At 38.3% G+C, this 17,768-nt stretch overlaps 3 protein-coding genes across 5 annotated transcripts in view; 2 read left to right on the top strand and 1 right to left on the bottom strand.

Annotated features, from left to right (window-relative positions):
• The window catches only part of dars1 (aspartyl-tRNA synthetase 1), a 31,738-nt gene extending 30,172 nt beyond the window's left edge, over nucleotides 1-1,566 (top strand). Inside the window, exons 15-18 of the mRNA XM_026143952.2 lie at nucleotides 94-174; nucleotides 596-707; nucleotides 840-911; nucleotides 1,002-1,566. Coding sequence (XP_025999737.1) covers nucleotides 94-174; nucleotides 596-707; nucleotides 840-911; nucleotides 1,002-1,093 — 357 coding nt within the window. The 3' untranslated portion in view covers nucleotides 1,094-1,566. The remainder of the gene's footprint in view (nucleotides 1-93; nucleotides 175-595; nucleotides 708-839; nucleotides 912-1,001) is intronic.
• LOC113007415 (protein lifeguard 3-like) lies at nucleotides 1,233-7,555 on the bottom strand. 2 transcript variants are annotated; one of them, XM_026143956.2, is made up of 12 exons: nucleotides 7,418-7,555; nucleotides 5,350-5,619; nucleotides 5,179-5,246; nucleotides 5,021-5,085; nucleotides 4,865-4,918; nucleotides 4,690-4,740; nucleotides 4,540-4,579; nucleotides 4,307-4,344; nucleotides 4,105-4,192; nucleotides 3,650-3,745; nucleotides 3,462-3,515; nucleotides 1,233-2,042 (listed from the first exon to the last, which is right to left on the bottom strand). In XM_026143956.2, exons 2-12 carry the CDS (start codon nucleotides 5,603-5,605, stop codon nucleotides 1,893-1,895), a joined length of 960 nt encoding a protein of 319 aa, XP_025999741.1. In that variant the 5' UTR covers nucleotides 5,606-5,619; nucleotides 7,418-7,555; the 3' UTR covers nucleotides 1,233-1,892. The 2 variants fall into 2 exon arrangements, with proteins under 2 accessions (XP_025999741.1, XP_080146973.1); XM_080290847.1 differs by having other exon boundaries at nucleotides 1,740-2,042; nucleotides 5,179-5,619.
• A 616-nt stretch (nucleotides 7,556-8,171) lies between these two features.
• Nucleotides 8,172-15,771, top strand: pnkd (PNKD metallo-beta-lactamase domain containing). Of its 2 annotated transcripts, none has more exons than XM_026143953.2 (9): nucleotides 8,172-8,375; nucleotides 8,755-8,870; nucleotides 9,076-9,188; nucleotides 9,967-10,025; nucleotides 10,991-11,083; nucleotides 11,477-11,640; nucleotides 12,894-12,980; nucleotides 13,212-13,327; nucleotides 14,769-15,771. In XM_026143953.2, exons 1-9 carry the CDS (start codon nucleotides 8,221-8,223, stop codon nucleotides 14,940-14,942), a joined length of 1,077 nt encoding a protein of 358 aa, XP_025999738.1. In that variant the 5' UTR covers nucleotides 8,172-8,220; the 3' UTR covers nucleotides 14,943-15,771. The 2 variants fall into 2 exon arrangements, with proteins under 2 accessions (XP_025999738.1, XP_025999739.1); XM_026143954.2 differs by lacking the exon at nucleotides 8,172-8,375 and adding an exon at nucleotides 8,532-8,639.
• The last annotated feature ends 1,997 nt before the right edge of the window (nucleotides 15,772-17,768 follow it).

The following is a 17,768-nucleotide window of genomic DNA, read 5'->3' as shown; positions in this document are numbered from 1 at the left end:
ATAAATAAAGAAAAGGATACGTGTATGTCTCTATTAATCCTTTTGTATGCAGTTATTGACTCTCACTCCTCTTTTTTCCCCCCCTCTCCACAGTATGATACTGACTTCTATGTGCTTGATAAGTACCCGCTGGCTGTTAGACCGTTTTACACAATGCCTGATCCAAGCAACCCTGTAAGTCTTTCACTCACACATCAAACATACCAAACACACCAGCCTCTCAAATTTGCACTGTGGCTCCTGTGGGCAACGTAATGCTTTTTTTTATTTTTTTTTATTGTCCCGACAAGTCAAGAAAAAACATCAGCATCCATGAGCGATGCCACAAAATTGCCAGTTTACTACATTCTTTATGCTACCTGTGTGAATTTCAATTGCCAGACTGATATTTCTGTTAATATTTGGCTTTAAAAAATGAATACGGTTTCATTTCATTCTCTTCCTGTCATAATCATTGTTGTTACCCAAGTTTTGTGCCAGCGTTACCTTGTCTGGTTGACTTTAATTTTCTTTTCTTTTCTTTTTTTTAACCCCCTCCTGTCATCATCACATGTGAGAAAAACCTGATTTCTGAGTTTGTTTTATTTTTGTCTAGAAATACTCCAATTCTTATGACATGTTCATGAGAGGAGAAGAGATTCTCTCCGGAGCTCAGAGAGTCCACGATGCTCAGCTGCTGACAGAAAGAGCCATCCACCATCAGATCGGTAAGAAAAAGAGATGTTTCCATTTCTTTTTGAGGAGCATTGAGTGAAATTCAAATGATTTGTCTCCCTCTGTTGGCAATCAGCGGAACAACACTAGAAAATTTTTGTGCCTCTCCTTTGTTTGTTGTACAGATCTGGAGAAGATCAAGGCATACATCGACTCCTTCCGGTATGGAGCTCCCCCACATGGCGGCGGAGGCATTGGTAAGAAATATGTTTTGTCGGGGGAACTACAGGAATGGTTTTTGTTTTTTTGTAAGAATAAAAAACTGATAAAGATGTCATCCTTCACAGGCCTGGAGAGAGTCTGCATGCTCTACCTGGGTCTCCACAACGTTCGGCAGACCTCCATGTTCCCACGTGACCCCAAGCGCCTGACACCTTAAACCTTCTGGTGTGGACGACACATAAATACTGGTGACGGGAAACAATACTAATCCACAATCAAGGAAGGGAGAACATTTATAGGAGCTAATGCCACCCTAGAACTCTTAACGTGTTACTGTAATTAACCACCGACATGAAGGAAGCAGTTATAACAGTAAGGTATGATTTATTGATCGGTGTGCATCGTTTTCTAACAACAACAAATAACAGAAACATTAAAGAGAACAAAGGAAATGGCCAGTGATTCAAGAAGACAACTCTTTTTTTTTTTTTTTTTAATCAGTGAGTCAGTGTTCTCTGGGTTTTCTCTTTGGAAAAATGAAAAGTACATAACAAACAGATCTTAGACCGTCTTACTACCAGCACAGATGTTTGACTAATGATTGTGGTGTCCAGCAGTATGCCTCCAACTACACATGTTTTGTAAGTCTAAGCACTGACAATAATAAAAACAAATGTGTTGATCTATAAATGGCTTTGTTCCCTTTTTTGGAGGCAGAAACACTTTGTTAATGAGGAGGTTTGATCGAAGTAATAGTTGAGAGTACTACACTCCTTAACGTGCACATAAATATTAAAATGCAGCTATACAAATGTGCAAAGCTTAAGCAGCTCTCTTCCTTTACACGGGCTAAGTGTAAGCTTTGCGGCTGCAGTCCTGCTACATACAGCCCAACAAACAAAGTGGTCGAGTGTTACTGATGTAGAAAAAATAATAATAATAATAAAGTAATAATCTTTCTGACAGTTTGCTGTGTGTCTGCCAGCAAATACAATATACAAACTCCAACCGCTGGCTCATTCAGTCGCAGCTCCGCTGACTTGAAGGATGAAGAGGAAGATGTGAACAATATCAACATAAAGAGAAAGCGCTCCATAGACGTACTCCTCTGGGCTGATGGCCAACTCCCGATTTCCGATAAGAAGTTGGGTGTTGTACACTAAAAACTAATATAAGGAAGAAAAGGAAAGAGGAAATTGACATAAAAACATGAATACAAGGAAAAATGCTGCAACATTTCTAGCCTTTTGTCATGTTTGTGACCATTAATTAAAACTTTTGGTTTTTGGACTGTTACGTGTCACTCACTATGACCAACAAGAAAATTTACATCCTGTATCATGTGAGGCTACAACTGTACTAATAGCTTTGTGATTCTGTCCTTACCATGTGGTGGTGCGTTTAGTTTAACCCTTTTCGTGTGTTGCTGTGTTAATATTTACTCATTAACACAAAATTTCAACTATAGCTGAGACTGACAGGAATGGTAAGCAAAGGCTAAGGTAAAAAGTTTGGGTAAATTATATTTTGAATATAATGGTACAAAAGCAAAGGTCAGACAATCCCCAGCATTATGGGAAAACCACATTAAACAGTGCTATAACATGTATACAGTGAGATTACCTGTTTAAAAGACCTATTGGGACAATGAATGTGGAAATCATGTTTGTAACAGGAAATGATAAAATGTCCCAAAAAAAAAGCCCAATTCACTTTATACACTGCGCAAAAAATTAAAGGAACACTTGACCATCATAGTTGGAACTTCAGGAATATCCGTCTGTTCGATTAGGGAAAACTGTGATTTTACCTCCTTTACTAAAGAAAGCATGTGACAGAGGTGAAATGGAGAGGAGACACCGTAATAAATGTTAGCTTCTTGCAACATCATCCGTGAAAAGAACACTGTGTTAGTGGTGAACCTGCCAGCTGAGTTACACAATGCTGGTTTCTGACCACAGAACCCACCTAGGAACACTGAGCCTTCATGTCATGCTCAAGGAGTCTCTTGATGACATTTTGGTTGTAAACATGCACAAATAACCTGATTGAGGTCACTTTTTAGGGCTCTGGCAGTGCTGCTCGTGTAACGGGCCTGTCGACATGGCAAATCTGTGCCTTACTGATGGAGCTGAGCAACCTGTGGAGGCTGCAGGTGCTGTCTCATGCTACCAAGTAGCAAAAAGGACCCAGCAAAAAGCAAAACTAGAGAAAAATCCATCAAAAAACCTTCCCTTTCTGGAGGTTGTCTTGTTGTTGCCTTTCCAGTGCAACTGTTATCACTTTTTTATTGGATTCACAATAGTTTATGCTTTCTATCTGGACATCCTGATATCTCTGAAGTTAACAGACTTTGTGTTAAACTGAAGATTGAGTGTTCCCTTCTTGTTTTTTTATTTGATAGACCAATCAAAATCAAGACAAATACGATGATGAATAGTAGATTATCACCACATTATTTAGGGCTCCTAAATAGCTATGTATTGGGGGTGTAAGGACTGCTAATGTCTCGCTTGCTTTTCAACAACAGACTCATAATACCAAGAAGAAATACTCGGTCTAATTTTGTGTGAGTGTGGACTCACCAGAGTGTAAACGATGGCTCCAATTGCAGCGTAGAGCATATGCAGCCAGGGGACCTGTTGAGTGACATAAGAAAGGCTCCTGAATGTGAAATCAGTCACACAGATACACCCTTGGGAGCTGCTGTTCCTCACGCAGAGAAACACGAGTAGACAGAATAAATTAAATGACTTGACCAGAGCAGGCTCACATATTGGAAGGAGAGGACGATGGCTGTAACAATCCCAATGATCATGAGCAGAACGGCCGCAATGCAGAGGAATCCCCCGCAGGAGGTGAAGTCCACCTGTGATGAGAAACAAGTCATTAAGGGGATGAAAGTGAAGCTGATATGCTTCAAGCTACATGAAAGAGCAGTGAGACTATTGTGAAAGAGGATCAGAATAAGGTGAAAGAGAAATATATGTGTGTGCGTGTGTGAAACGTGTCTTGTAGAAGCCAAAAATGTAACTTGTGTATCTCGAGTTGCATCAGACAGAGAAGTTGGATTCGCATCTTATCCCAAAATGTTATAAATATTTAAAGGATTTCAGTGCCCCCATTGTAATGCAAGACAAAGGAGTTCTTTTACACCGACAACAAAGACATCCTCTGACAAGCCACAGGCTACTGAGCTACAGCGAGACAGTTTACATCTCCGTGTACCTTAGTTTGGAAGCAGAAGACTGTCACAGCTATACAGACTAATGCTGTTACTCCCATGGCGATAAACACTGCTTTGGTTCCATAATAGCTGTAAAGGATACATGTAGCAATTAAAACGAAACAAAAAAAAAGGCACATATATACCATCAGGATCAAAATGTGCTGTTTTGAGCTGTTGCCTGAATAAAGCCAATAAACAAACCTTGAAACTGCTCCGGCCATGTAAGACAAGGCAAGAGTCTGCAAGATCAAACATGAATACAATGCGTCTTAAATGTCAGAGTGAGTTTTAGCACTTTTTAGAGATGTCTTTTTTCTACTGACTTTACTTTTTCAGTCTTCAGCACCTCACACTATGTTAGTTCTGCACATATATATCTGCTGTGGCATTACTAGTGTCAATGTCTGACCCTTAGTCTAATAAACAACACTTACAAATACTCCAAGCAGCACAAGATTCCATGGAAAACGCCTCCTAAAAAGTACAGAAACCACAAACATCACTGTTTATGAAAATTTTAATACACCATAATAATAGCAATAATAAAACAACTTAATTTTTCCAACTTATTTGGCCTTGCTTACCTCGGCTCTTTGCAGCAGATGAGAATGCAGTAAACCACAAAGTAAACCACACTACGGAGAGATTCACCACTGTGATTATTATTACATACATCATATTCTTCACATGTGTGTTTTTTTTTTATCAATTGATGTAATTGCACTAAAACTGTGCGGCTGTTTCTTAAAAGTAACTCACAAAGATGCCCAGTAGATGCCAGGGTAACTGATGACAAACATCCTCACTGGGTCACTGTGAAAGCAGATACATGGCATCACCAAAGGGCAGACTGTGTTCCTTACCCTTCACCAGATACATTCATCAGTGGATGGATGTACAAATGGGGAAACTTACACAAACGTAAAGACAGCAACAACTGAGAAGGTGACAGCAAGCTGTGCTGATAAAATTAAGTAAACCTGTCCAAAAAAAAAGAAAAAAAGAAAGATCAGAGCAGCAGGATTGTCACTGGCACAAAGAGCAAGTTAAGACACACAGTTACAAACTCTTACTTTTCTGATGAAGGCGTGCCGAACAGATGTGCTTTCCCACTGGGTGCTGAGAAAATCCTCCATCTCTCCTGCAGAATTTGGAAGAGCCAAGTGGTAATTTATCCTTGTTACACCTAATCTAAATATATTGCAGGGTGTGATTACTTCAAGACTGTGCCACTCGCTAAGAACCTGGGTTGGAGGCAGGCAGTCCAGCAGACAGAGTCGGTATTGTGGTGGGCATCCCAGATGGAGGAAGGCCAGGGCCTTGACACATGCTGATCGGCGGGTAGACACCCCCTTGGCCCCAGTAGCCAGGACTGGGACTGTAAGATGGAGGTGGGGGAAGAGGAGAGCCATGCTGTGGCTGGTAGGGGAAGTTATCACACTTAGGATGATGCAGTGCTTCCTCGTAGGGGGGAGGACTGTCAATTTTAGATGTCATCATTTTTCTGGACTACCCTAAAGACAGGATGAGTGGTACAAAGCTATGTCAGACTTACATCTTTTCACTATCCACTAGTTATTGCTGACTTTCCATTTTCACAATTACAAAATAAAATCTTCCTACTATATTACATCGTAAATCACAGTATGTTGCATTGCTTAATTCTGTGGTATTATTTCCTGGAAACTATGTGGTCACCCTAGTTTCAGAAAGGGTGATCACAAGTCCCTCCTTGTGCACAACATTATTATCTGTTTTTCTGTGTTTCACATGTGATTCTCAGAAATCAGCACCGAATAACAGAATTCTAAAGTCTGGCTCGTTTCCAGTGGCTGTAAAGAAAATAAGGAAGGCTGTCTCTACAGGACGTCCTGGTGGCCTCGGGGACGTTTTGGCTTGCTGTGAACTTTCAGCTGGTTCAAGCACCACGCAGGAACCACGCAAATCTACCACATCAAAGACATGCAAAACTGTGCGCATGTCGCTCTGTCTGTCTCTCTCAGCAAGGCAGGCGACACGAACCAGGTAACGTTAGACACGCTGAACAGATGAAAAGGAACGATGGAGAAAAGAGGGAGGGAATAAAAAAGAGAAGGCAGGTAAATGCTGAAAAATAAGTGGCAGTCAGGAGCAGGAACGTGTGCATATGTGTTATTTTGATACTTTTGCACAGTTCTTGAGTACAAAAGCCTCTCACTGTGCATAAAGCTCACTGTTTTTCCCTCTTTGGTTTAAAAACTGTATTAGATAAAGGTATTATTCCATATTTCTGGCTTTGTACATGTGTATGTGGGGTATGTGTGGAAGATTTTCCCTGCTACAGCGACAGCCATGTCATATTTTTGAAAACTTGGAACTCACAATAATAAATTACATTGAAATTTAACATTAAAAATGTAATTTTGTTATCATGCTGTATATCTGTATGTACTGTAACACCGCAGACACCCTTGGTCTCCTTACACTTGTACTTTAAGTGTGAGTCACTTGCTAATTAAAAATTAATTTGACTACTATAAATATTTTAAATTAAAGTGCGCACGTTTGTTCGGGATAATTGGGCCACATGTAATGAAACTGCAATATTTTGAAGGGCTGAAAAAAGGTCTAGCAGTCTGGTGCTGTTGCAATAACAAAGATGAGATAATGTCCCAGCTTGAATTATAGTTTCACTCAGCTCTTGGTTGTAATTCAACATATAGTTTCACAAGACACATTGAAACAACTTAAACATTATTGTGTCTGGAAGGCACAGTCATGCCATGTGTTCACATTTATTGCTTGATAAAATATACGAAGGGTCACGCAAAGTATGAGAGTAGAAACCAATGACTGTAATTCTGTTTAATTTAAGAATGAAGTATATGTGGACACTTGGAGGCCAAGGAAAGTTCCCCCATCTAAAGTTATGATTTTTCTTCTTTCAATATGCAATCCTGAGCTCACCTTCAGTTTCATTTATTCTATTAAAGCACCTGTAAGAGCAGTCGAATCCCTCTACAGCACCTCACCGGTCTGAAAAGGCCAGACTGCATACATTTTTCTTTTTGTATGTAGTCTAGTCAGATTACTTGTGAAAATTAGTACTGTACTTAAGAATTTTTAAGATAGGAAAAGAGAAAAAAGCAAGCATACTGCCGATTGTGAACAGGAAATTAAGCCTGTGTTATTTTTAAAACCCAGCCATACATTATATACAAATTTTAAAACACTACAACACTGCACTCAAGTAATCTCTTTGACCCACTTTTGGTTTGTTATGATCTGATCACCCAGAAAACAAATGAAAACAAAGCAGAAAAGGTTACTTACCTTGTGGCTTGCGCCTGAGTTGGGTTCACTGTCCTTCAGTCCTGCCTTGGAGATTTGCAGCCGTGCACAACAGGAGGATGTCATCCTTTGTAACTGGATATGCTGGCTGAAACTCACACTGTTACTGCTACTCTCAGAAAGATGAGACTGGTTACTCATGTCGCCTCCTGTTAAAAAGTACCAATATTACCAAAACACAAACTACTGGTTGTACCTCCCTCTACAATTAGTTAAATGCCAGTGCTTCCTTGATACCTAGTCAGCTTTGGCATTTTGTCTAAGGGTAATTGTAAGTCATAATTATATGTCAATGTATTTTTTCTTGTACTACAAAAATCATTACAATTAACCTACAATACGGTTATAACAACAGACAGATAATTATTCAACATTTACACCAGAAAGAAATGTGATTCTAAAAACAGAAATTCCCATTTTATGTGTTTCTTGAAGCAAAGTGGATTTGGATATAAAACAGGCAAAATCACACAGTATTTTTGCTAGTTCATATGCATGTTAAAGTTTGCCTGACAGACTGTCAAAACCCTTTTTTTTTAAATTTCATTTAATTTACTACTACTACTTCCCAAGTGGTTCTGCTGCCTAAACCTAAGCAAAATGTGATGGGAAAAATGTATAATGAAAATATACAGAAAAAATTATAATATACTCTGTTTTAATACATAAAAGAAAACGTAAACATGAGAAATCAGGTGAGCACAACACCGGTAGTGAGCCTAAAAGTCACCAGGGGACTGTTGTGACGTGTCGCTGTATACGTCATTACGTTCCGCTCAGAGGCTATGGCGCTTCCTGACTGGATAATAACACTGGTAGCCACTTCATCCTTCATCTGTTTTTGTTTGTGCCTTCGCTACAGACGGACAGGACAGGTGTTTTGGAGAAAACTGTTCAGCAAGATAATGGCCCGAACGGAGAAGCCCTTGTTCCGAATAGCGTGAGTATGGCGCCACTTTCCTTGGCGACAGAGATTTCTGTCGTTTCCTTGGCGATTCTCTTGGCGTAGCTTAGCAACATCTAGCCATTTTTATGTGCTATAGATTTATCCCACGTAATTTAATTTAGTCAAGACCATTTGAAAAGTACAGCTGTTGGTATTCTGCTGTGAGGCTCTTCTCGCGATAATGCCATTTTTTTCATCAGCATATGCTGCAGTGGCTTCAACTTTATTTTAAGAGACGTTTGCATACCAACCATTGAAGTTACGTCAATTGTGCTCATTCAACAAACCAAAGAAATGACAGTAACTGCATGGCGAGGTTAATAATGTTAACAGCTTTTACTATTGGGACATAACATTTCCAATTGTCTCCCAGGTACACACTCTACACTAAGACCAGACTTGGCTACATGTACTACAAACGGCAAATGCGGAAAGCTCGTGAAAATTACCCTGGAGGGCATTCAGCTACAGATCCCGTGGAGTTCAATGGTATATGCAACAATTACTGGTTTAACTTGGTGACACTGGGCCAAACAATGCCTTGCTGTCACACGCTGTACATACCATAGAACCAATTGTTATTACCATCAGTACAAAATTCTAGCATTTGTTTCATTAAAGATGGATATTTTTATTAGTGCATGTTTAATGTTGTCCCGAATAATTATTATGTCATTTCTTTCTCTGCCCACAGGTGTTAAAATAATTCCTATCTCTGTGCTCTCTGACAACTACAGCTACCTTATCATCGACAGAGCCTCGAGCATCGCAGTCGTTGTAGACCCTGCAGACCCTCAGATAGTTCAGGTGAGTGCCTCTGATGTCACTTATGTGTCTTTGAATGGGTTAATAGATTTAGGCTATTGCGCTGAAAACAGCAATCAGTAACTGTGTAGTTAGTTCCAAGGGAAAGGTTGTTTTTTCTTCAGAACATGTTGCTGCAGAGAAGTCAGGACAGATATCGCCTGATATTAGTGAGAAATGATTGCTTTGCTTCTAGTTCAGCTTTATTTTGTATATGTACCACAACTCTGATCCTTAAAGCTATTATATGAAATGTATAATATCTAGTATTAAGATCTTTAAGAAAACGAAATATTTTTTAGGGGAGTTGGAATAATACTATTAAAGTGTGATGATTGTCATTCAGTTCAAAGCCAGTTTAGTAACACATACAGGACATAGATGGGGTTAAAATGTATAAATAGTGTGAGTTACAAACAATATATGAAAGCCTGTATAGAATTATTGCTGTATTTATAAAAGTACGAGGTGTGTAAACAAAAAAATTGAGTTGTATTGAAAGCTTGATTGTAATTGTAGGGCTCATTGACATTGGAGCCTCTCTCTCTTACAGCTGGTATCTCTGCACTGTCATTTTTCCTTACAACCATGTGTTTTACTTCAGCTGCAGCTGTTGACTGTCCGTAGCCAGCTGTTGTGAATGAGTGTGTTTTGTATCCATGGTATCTTGCCTTATTAAATACACAAGTATAATAACGCTGTGATGTGTCATGAATCTGAAGTATTGACTGAAGGTTTTACCAACACCCGATTTATTTGTATTTTCTTTTATTCATTTCAGGCAGTCCTCGAGGCAGAAGGAGTAATGTTAGAAGCAATACTATGTACACACAAGCACTGGTGAGTTTCATGTAATTTGTATGTATAAAAAAGGAGTAGGGGGGAAAGACAGCATAGTATTGTAATATTTAGCATAGCAATGTTATATTGATACAGGGACACCAATTATCGATATTTTATTTTGGAAATACTGTGAACAAGAGGGCTTATCTCACCTGATAAGAGGCAACCTTTCTGCAAACAGATGCAGTCTGGCTTGGATTGACTGGAATTACTATGAGACAGAGTGTAAATGTATAAATGCAGAGAGATTGCCAACATCTTGCCATCAGTCTGAACGAGTCTTTATTAATGATTACAACTTGAAGGGACTTCATGGGCTGCCAGCTCATTGTATTCTGGTTATATTCCTATAAAACAGGAAGGTTGATCAGTGCAAATATAATAGTTTAATGTGGCTATTGAATATTTATAACAGTAAATTGCTGCAATATTAGGAACAGATTGGATGTCATTGCCAACTTGACCCCATTCAATATGACACTGGTAACATTTATAGTAGGTCTTGGTGACAGTTTTGATGTACTTTACCATCTCCTTTTGTAGCTAAAAAAATTCCCGAGGTAACTTTATCTTATTGGATAAGACAGATATTGAAAATGTTTAACTTCGAGGACATAATTTACAGTTGAAGGCAAAAAAATCTAAAAATATGTTAATGTGATAATCATACAAGACTCAGCATGTCACAAAAGGTTAAAAAATCATATAATAATAGGTATAGTAAAATAAAAATGTGATTCACATCTCTAACACAAGAGGTTAGACTTATTATTGCCGTACTGCAGATTAAAAGAATGCCATGCATTTGTATTTATAGATGTTTTCCCCACATTTTGAAAGTCCTGCGTTCAGGTTGATTAAAATAAGCACAGTGTTTTTTAAAAAAAATAGGTGCTTTGTATCTGTAATGTGTGGATATTGTCTAAATTGCTGCGTGAACCTTCTTTGTGATCCGTGTACAGGGACCACAGTGGGGGAAACAAAGGGTTGAAACGGCTGCACAGCTCATGCCGAGTTTATGGAAATGCGGCTGATAACATTCCTGGCCTCACGCAGTAAGTCCCAGCTTGCACAGTATAGCACACTGGCTCACTTTGAATCATTCTTACTGTACTTAGTCCTGTTTTGTTCCCACTGTCAGTAGTGGTGGCAGCTGACTTCACACTAAATTATCGTGGCATGAGTGACTATTCTGTTATGTCTGAGGGGATGGAGGGTTATCTTAGGACTTCCAAACCACCACACTAAAGATTTTGTTTTTCACATTTTTTTTTCTAATAATGTAAAAATAATATGGGAAGGTAGTCGTTTTTGATACCTTTGCTCAACTGATACATGTCAGAAATGGAAGTCTATTTCAGTTATTTTTAATCTTTTAATTTTCACTAAAAATCAGTAACTCCACACTTCTTGGTTTAGGTTTTTTCATTACTTATTTTTCTTTCCAGCCCTCTCTCACACAATGACTCGGTAACAGTTGGGCGTATGCGCTTTAAGGCCCTCTTTACCCCTGGACACACGGTAGGCCACATGATCTACCTCTTGGATGGTCAAACGGTCGGTGCCCCCTCCAGCCTCTTCTCTGGTGACCTGGTGTTTCTCTCAGGATGTGGTAAGTTATGCAGAAAACCAGATCAAGAGGAATTATTCTAGCTGTTTGCTTCTTTTTGTTTTTTTCAGAGTTACTGAAAATGCAGGATGAAATAGTTTGTTTGATGTGGAATCATTCTACACAGGTTCTCTTGGTTTTACTGGCTCAAAATTGTTCTCTACAGGGAGTGACTATGCATGCAAGCACAATTTGTCTGCACGTAGTTATAGTTGTGTTACCTTAACAGAAGTCTACGCATTGCCCTCTTATTCCTGGCAATTTGATCAAAATATATGTTATGCTTGAGTAAAAGCAACTTAAAAAAAAAAAACTGGTGTGACGTTTTTAGAGTTTTTGTGGGCTTTTTTTTTTTTCTATACTGTAAAACTGCTGAAGTCTGAGAACCTGATGATTGCACAGTCTAAAAGTCAGCTAAAATGCATAAGTGTGATACCAAGGAAGCGTGATTTTGACTTAATTGTACTATGTGATATATACGAGAAACCTATCTGTCATCAGTGTTTCAATCAGTGCAATTTTAAAAAGGATCTTTGACCTGATGCCTTTTCTGCATTCACATCTGTCATTTTTGGTTCACAACCCGATTACCTCATTCAAAAGCAAGTTTAACATTGCTAATGCAAGTCAGCACCATCTTAACTGAATACTGTTGCATGCAAATTACACCTTTTCATATTTCATCGGAAATGCTGATTAGATTTCCTTTGCATAACTTAATGTAACATAGTTTTTTTTATAAGACTTGAAATAATTTAATCAGTTGCGTCAAAAAGCACTTAAAATATATACTTAATTATAGTATTGTATATTTAGTGGCCTGTTTTGGTTACCTTGTAATGCCAATGGCTTTTTTTAACATGTTCTTTAATATACAATAGATTTTGTATAGCAATTTAGTGGTTAATACATTTTCATTATGCACAAAATATTGAGATCAGCAGGAGACACAAACCCAGCCTTGGGTAAAATCTATGTGTGGATCCATCTGATGTGATGACCCCTTTGAGAAGTAAGAGAGAAGCTGAAAGTATTATACAGAGTTTGTACAGTAGATAGTGTCTTAATAGCTAGTGGTTATCCGCATGACCTTTGAGAAATTGTCAAATTGGTTAATTGGAAGATAAAAATGTCCAATCTAACTATAGCAGTAATGAAAATATCCTGGTAATACTAAAGATTAGACCATATGAATGCTTCAGGAACCCTGTTTGGAAATTGGAATCTCTTTGTTAACCTGTCTTTATTGTTTCTAGGGAGAATGTTTGAAGGCAGTGCAACAACAATGCTGTCATCTCTGGACACAGTTGGCTCCTTGACTGATGATACTCTATTATGGCCTGGTAGGAGAATCCTTTCAGTTGTCTGATTCAGTGTCAAAAAATTATGTTTGTGTGCTGCGGATGAAGTTGTGGTTTTAATATGTCTTTGCTTTTAAAAAAGTGTTTTATATATATACAGCCAAACCATAAGAACGGGTTGCATAGGGAATTCTTTGGTTTTTTTAGGCTTTTAAGTATGGTTGTACATGTGGCTGTGATATTTTTCTTGTGTGTCCACTGGCTGTCCCGCAGGTCATGAGTATGCAGAGGACAACCTGCTGTTTGCTGCTGAGGTTGAGCCGCACAACACAGCCAGGGAAAACAAATATCAGTGGGTGCTGCAGCAGCGAGGCCAGAAGCTGTGCACGGTGAGAATGATGTATCACCATTGTTATGCCTCTCAAGCGAGCCATCCCAGGATTCATGTTGTCCAACACCTGAAATAAGGGCTTATCAGTTGCGTACAGCGTTCGTGCTGACAGCACTCTTGAGTGCATGCCGCCCTCTCGCTTTCCCTTCTTCCAGGCTCAGTCGAGTCCATCTGTGATATAGTCTGCAGCAGAGCAAAGGTTTGCTGTTCAGTGAAGTGCCCATCCTGAATTTAGATTAGTTTTTTATCTGTTATCAATACATGCCTCTAAAGGCAGTTTCACAAGATTGGAGCTTCCAGTTGATGATTTCCACCTCCAAAACTTATTGAATGACCATAACATTTCCTCTGCAGTCTGCATGTTTTCACGTTTCACACGTAGTCTTTTGCTTATTTATATCAGTCACCTGAGTTTGATCTTTGAGTATTATTTATTAAAAAGATCAGATATATAGTACACCAAAAAAACATGTATGAAAACTGTAAAGTTTTCCTTGTAGCAGAGCTGCCTGAAGGTGATGACTTAAACTTCTGAAACACTGCATTTGTATTTGACCAAATGTATCAGAAACTGTAGCACTGCTGTGACTCACTCGGTTAAGCAGGTCCTTTGAATAAAAACTAAATGCCATGCGGCGTGGACACCCAAGATTGCGAATGCGAGAACTTAACAAGTAAAGTAGGATTTTAAAATCGATACCACAGTTGCATCTACTCAAAGTCTCTAACAAGTTTGAACATCATTTACCTCGACCTCAAGGTCAGAGGTCAGAGGTCAAGTTTTCTAAAAATCTTGTGAGCGCATTAACTCAAGAAGGAAGTCACCTAGGATTCTCAACTTCATGCCATGCAATTACTAAAACTCTTGGACAGGTTTAAATCCTGGAGACCTTGACCTCAAAGTCAAAGGTGACCTTTCCTGAAAAGCATCTAGGATTTTCAAATTAAGGTTGATGCATTTGCTAATTCTAGATCTCATTGGCGGATTTTAAACTGTTATTGGTAAGGGATAGAAAGTCTGACTTAACAGATTGTTTTCGGCTTGTCACAGTAGGAACAGACCAAGCATTATTAACAATTAACCGAGTTTTATTCAAGCATCCCTTTGTGCTGTGATGCTGGAAAGAGGAAGCAGATGTCTAGGAATCCAGGTTGAGCTTTTCCTGTTGTGATATGTCTCTGTTTTGTTTAGGTTTATTGCCAAATTAACGTCAGTGTATCCTGGTAACAAATTAGCTGCTGTGTTTTCTTAATACTCACGGTGATGCCATCTGCAGAAATGCATTGTCTGTTTTGTGATGGGGAAGGGAGTAACAGAAATCACTTATTTTATCTTCTATGATAGATTTATTTATTTTTAATCTTTCTGCAAATGATTGACACTGTTCAATCAAGAGCCTTTGAGGTGGGCTGCGTTTTGACGTGCTCTTTATTTCCAGTGTCCCTCCACGATTGGAGAAGAGAAGCAGTACAATCCTTTCCTGCGCAGCCACTCTGCAGAGCTCCACCTGGCTCTGGGTGTCCAGCAATTCCAGGAAGAAGACTGGACCCAGTTTAGGGCAAGGGTGCTGGAGGAACTGCGAAAACGCAAAGACCTCTACAACAGGAGATAGTACTACCAAGACGTCCTAAACTTTAGGGAACAGCAGAGCTCAGCTGCACCAGGCACTGGTACAAAAGCAGCTATTTGCAGGTGAAAGCTAATAATAAATTGATCTCTAAAGGTACTGTAGAAACGGTTTGATCTATTATCTCAGTGTTAAGGGGCATTAAGTAGTTTCTGACCTGTAGACCTGTAGCTAGGATGGTAACCACAACTTCGTTATTACATAATACTCATTAATAGTTCTATTACCTCTCCAAATGCTGTAAACTACAGTCATTTTTTGTTCATGAGAAGAGCAGTGCTGATTTTGTTTTTACTTTTTACATAGGATGTAAATATTATTGTTTTGCATTACTAGAGCATAGACATTTTTTTCTTATTGAGGGTTTTTTTGAAACACACGGTGATAACAATGCACTACACTGAACCGTTAACATGTTAGGTACTGATTTGTTTACTCAACAGTAGTTTTTAGAACAAGTAATAAATTGTATTTAAAAGGTTTCTGAGACAATCTTTGGTACACACGCTGTATTTGTTACCCCGGTTTCAGACTTACAGTGATGCTGAAGGGTAATTATCTTTTCCCCAAAGACTGACAGTTTGGGATTTGAGTATTTGATTGTGAATATTTGATATTGTGATATCAACATATTCACCAAATTAATGCTAGGATTCATTTAATAAATCGCAAAGGCACTTTGCTGTTGGTACCTTGTGTGAAAGTGAGCACAATGTGACAAAAAAAAGTCTGTACATTTTTTTATTTTTTTATAATAAGTCAGTTTATTAATGCAGATTATTTTTTTTATTTTTTTTTATTTTTTTTTTTATTTTGACTTAAAAAAAGTAACACAAACATTCATTCTTTGCAATGGTTGTGTTTGGGCTACTTGTAGGGCTGTGCCATATGACCAAAATCTCATATCCCGATATAAGACATCTATCGTCCGATAACGATATAAATCACAAAAATGTAACATTTTCTGTAAATTCTGTGAATCTCGGGCTGCTCGTCTTGCGTGAAGTGTTTCCAGCTGCGCGTCATGTACCTGGAGTCAAATGTTTTAACCGATGCATAAAACTACACATTTTTAGACATAAGTTGTAATGGCCGCCGTTTTCTTTGTGAATATTTATTACACGGCGTGCTGCGGGGAAAAGCCTGTTCTAACGTTTGAGTCCAAGGTTTATTTTTTAGCACCTGGCGGCTCTTTTTTACTTCTCATCCGTAAATAATCTGCTCTTTCACGTGATTCAGTTTATTTTGAAAAGTCTCAACAGGATTTTGAGCTTTATTGTGAAAGGTTTATGTGGAACATAAACAAGCGGACACGCGATGGTGTTACCGTCGTTGTTGCTAACCACAACGCATAAAAACAGTCGCTTGTCCATCCATAGTGTGGTTATATTAAATATAAGAGAAAGAGAGAACTTTAATAAATTAATATAGCCACTGCAGTGACCATCAAAACGATGAAAAAATATTGCTGTAAACAGCTTATTTTGCAACACCACGAAACAAACAATAGCGTAAAATGAAACGATAGAGGTTTTTATATCGTCATCTGATATATATCGTTATATCGAACAGCCCTAGCTACTTGTACTGTTAGTTTTTTATTTTTTATTTTTTTTGGTTTGTTTTTCCTTAAGAATTCGTACATTATAGTTCATGTTATAGTTGATGTAAAGAACGTAAACAAGTGGGCCAAACACAAAAATGTATATTTTCTTGAACAGATCTCTTTTGTGCCTGTGAGCAAATAATTTTTTGTGAACTTCTTGTTATCATTTTAAATTTGTTCACTCCCTGAATGTGAACTACAAAATATGTGAAGGATCTAACTGGTACTTAACTGTAGTGAGACATGACTGAATTCATGTTGAAGGGACGATTGAATTAAGACTGCATTTATAATGTGACTGTGGCAAAAGAAATATTTTTTTTTTGTTTTGGTGTATTTGACCAATTAAAACCTTTGGAATGCAAAATTTATCTTTTCTTTTCTTGTTTGTTCGTTCGTTCGTTTTAACTGTATCGGATGATTTTCATGATGTGACTACTCTCAGCTTCTGTTAAATTGTTGCTTTTTTGGATTGCTTCCTGTTCAGAAAACAGACCCAAACTTATTAAGCTTCCACTTTATCGCGTCTCTCTCGTATTCAAACTGTCATCGCTCTGCTATTAGCTCATCTTGCCAATGGACTGTCCTTCCACAAGTCACAATAATTACTACTTCTATAGTATTGATCAGAATTTAATCAAACTTACCCACAATAATCATCTAATGGGTCTTTACCAAAATTGTGCTCAAGGACACTTTTTTGTCATTTTTATAGGCACTTGTCCATGTTCACAGTATAACCTTCATGCATACTTCTTCCAGTCTCATAATATGTTTGCCTCTGATGTCTTGAACAGTAATCAATTTAAATCATATTTATCAGTCTTTAACATGTTCATGAACTTCATGAAGTGCCAAATGATGTGAAAGTTTGAAAGTATTGCTTTGCCTTTATATGTTGCATACCACTTGTATCCCATTAGACTGCAATGATCCTTATTGGTCATGATCATGGCAGGAATCGTCCCATTGTTTTACTCCCATATTCATAGATATTTCATGTTAATACTTGAGCAGCTACACCCACAGTCTGGTCACATGCTCACTCCTCACAGTCTTTGGCATTTTAAAGTCTGCCAACGACTGAGTGGAAAGTCACGTGACTGTGCCCATCGATAAAGTGAGTTTTTTCCAGTTCTGCCAGCTCTTCTCCATAGATTCAGTATTTTCATGCCACTGAAGTTCACATTTAAATAGTGAATCGG

This window comes from Astatotilapia calliptera, chromosome 16, assembly GCF_964374335.1.
Source record: "Astatotilapia calliptera chromosome 16, fAstCal68.1, whole genome shotgun sequence".
Lineage (NCBI taxonomy): Eukaryota > Metazoa > Chordata > Actinopteri > Cichliformes > Cichlidae > Astatotilapia > Astatotilapia calliptera.
The sequence above is the reverse complement of the archived record's forward strand: the minus strand, read 5'-3'. Positions and strand labels throughout refer to the sequence as shown.

What these genes read in the sequence shown, in the direction of transcription:
- pnkd (XM_026143953.2), top strand. Translation starts at nt 8,221, where the DNA reads ATGGCGCTTCCTGACTGGATAATAACACTGGTAGCCACTTCATCCTTC. An exon ending in AAGCCCTTGTTCCGAATAGC is followed by an intron (nt 8,376 to 8,754) that starts GTGAGTATGGCG and finishes ATTGTCTCCCAG; the next exon opens with GTACACACTCTACACTAAGA. An exon ending in GGTGTTTCTCTCAGGATGTG is followed by an intron (nt 11,641 to 12,893) that starts GTAAGTTATGCA and finishes TATTGTTTCTAG; the next exon opens with GGAGAATGTTTGAAGGCAGT.
- LOC113007415 (XM_080290847.1), bottom strand. Translation starts at nt 5,517, where the DNA reads ATGGCTCTCCTCTTCCCCCACCTCCATCTTACAGTCCCAGTCCTGGCT. An exon ending in GGCACGCCTTCATCAGAAAA is followed by an intron (nt 5,086 to 5,178) that starts GTAAGAGTTTGT and finishes TTTTTTGGACAG; the next exon opens with GTTTACTTAATTTTATCAGC. An exon ending in TCTTCTGCTTCCAAACTAAG is followed by an intron (nt 3,746 to 4,104) that starts GTACACGGAGAT and finishes TTCTCATCACAG; the next exon opens with GTGGACTTCACCTCCTGCGG.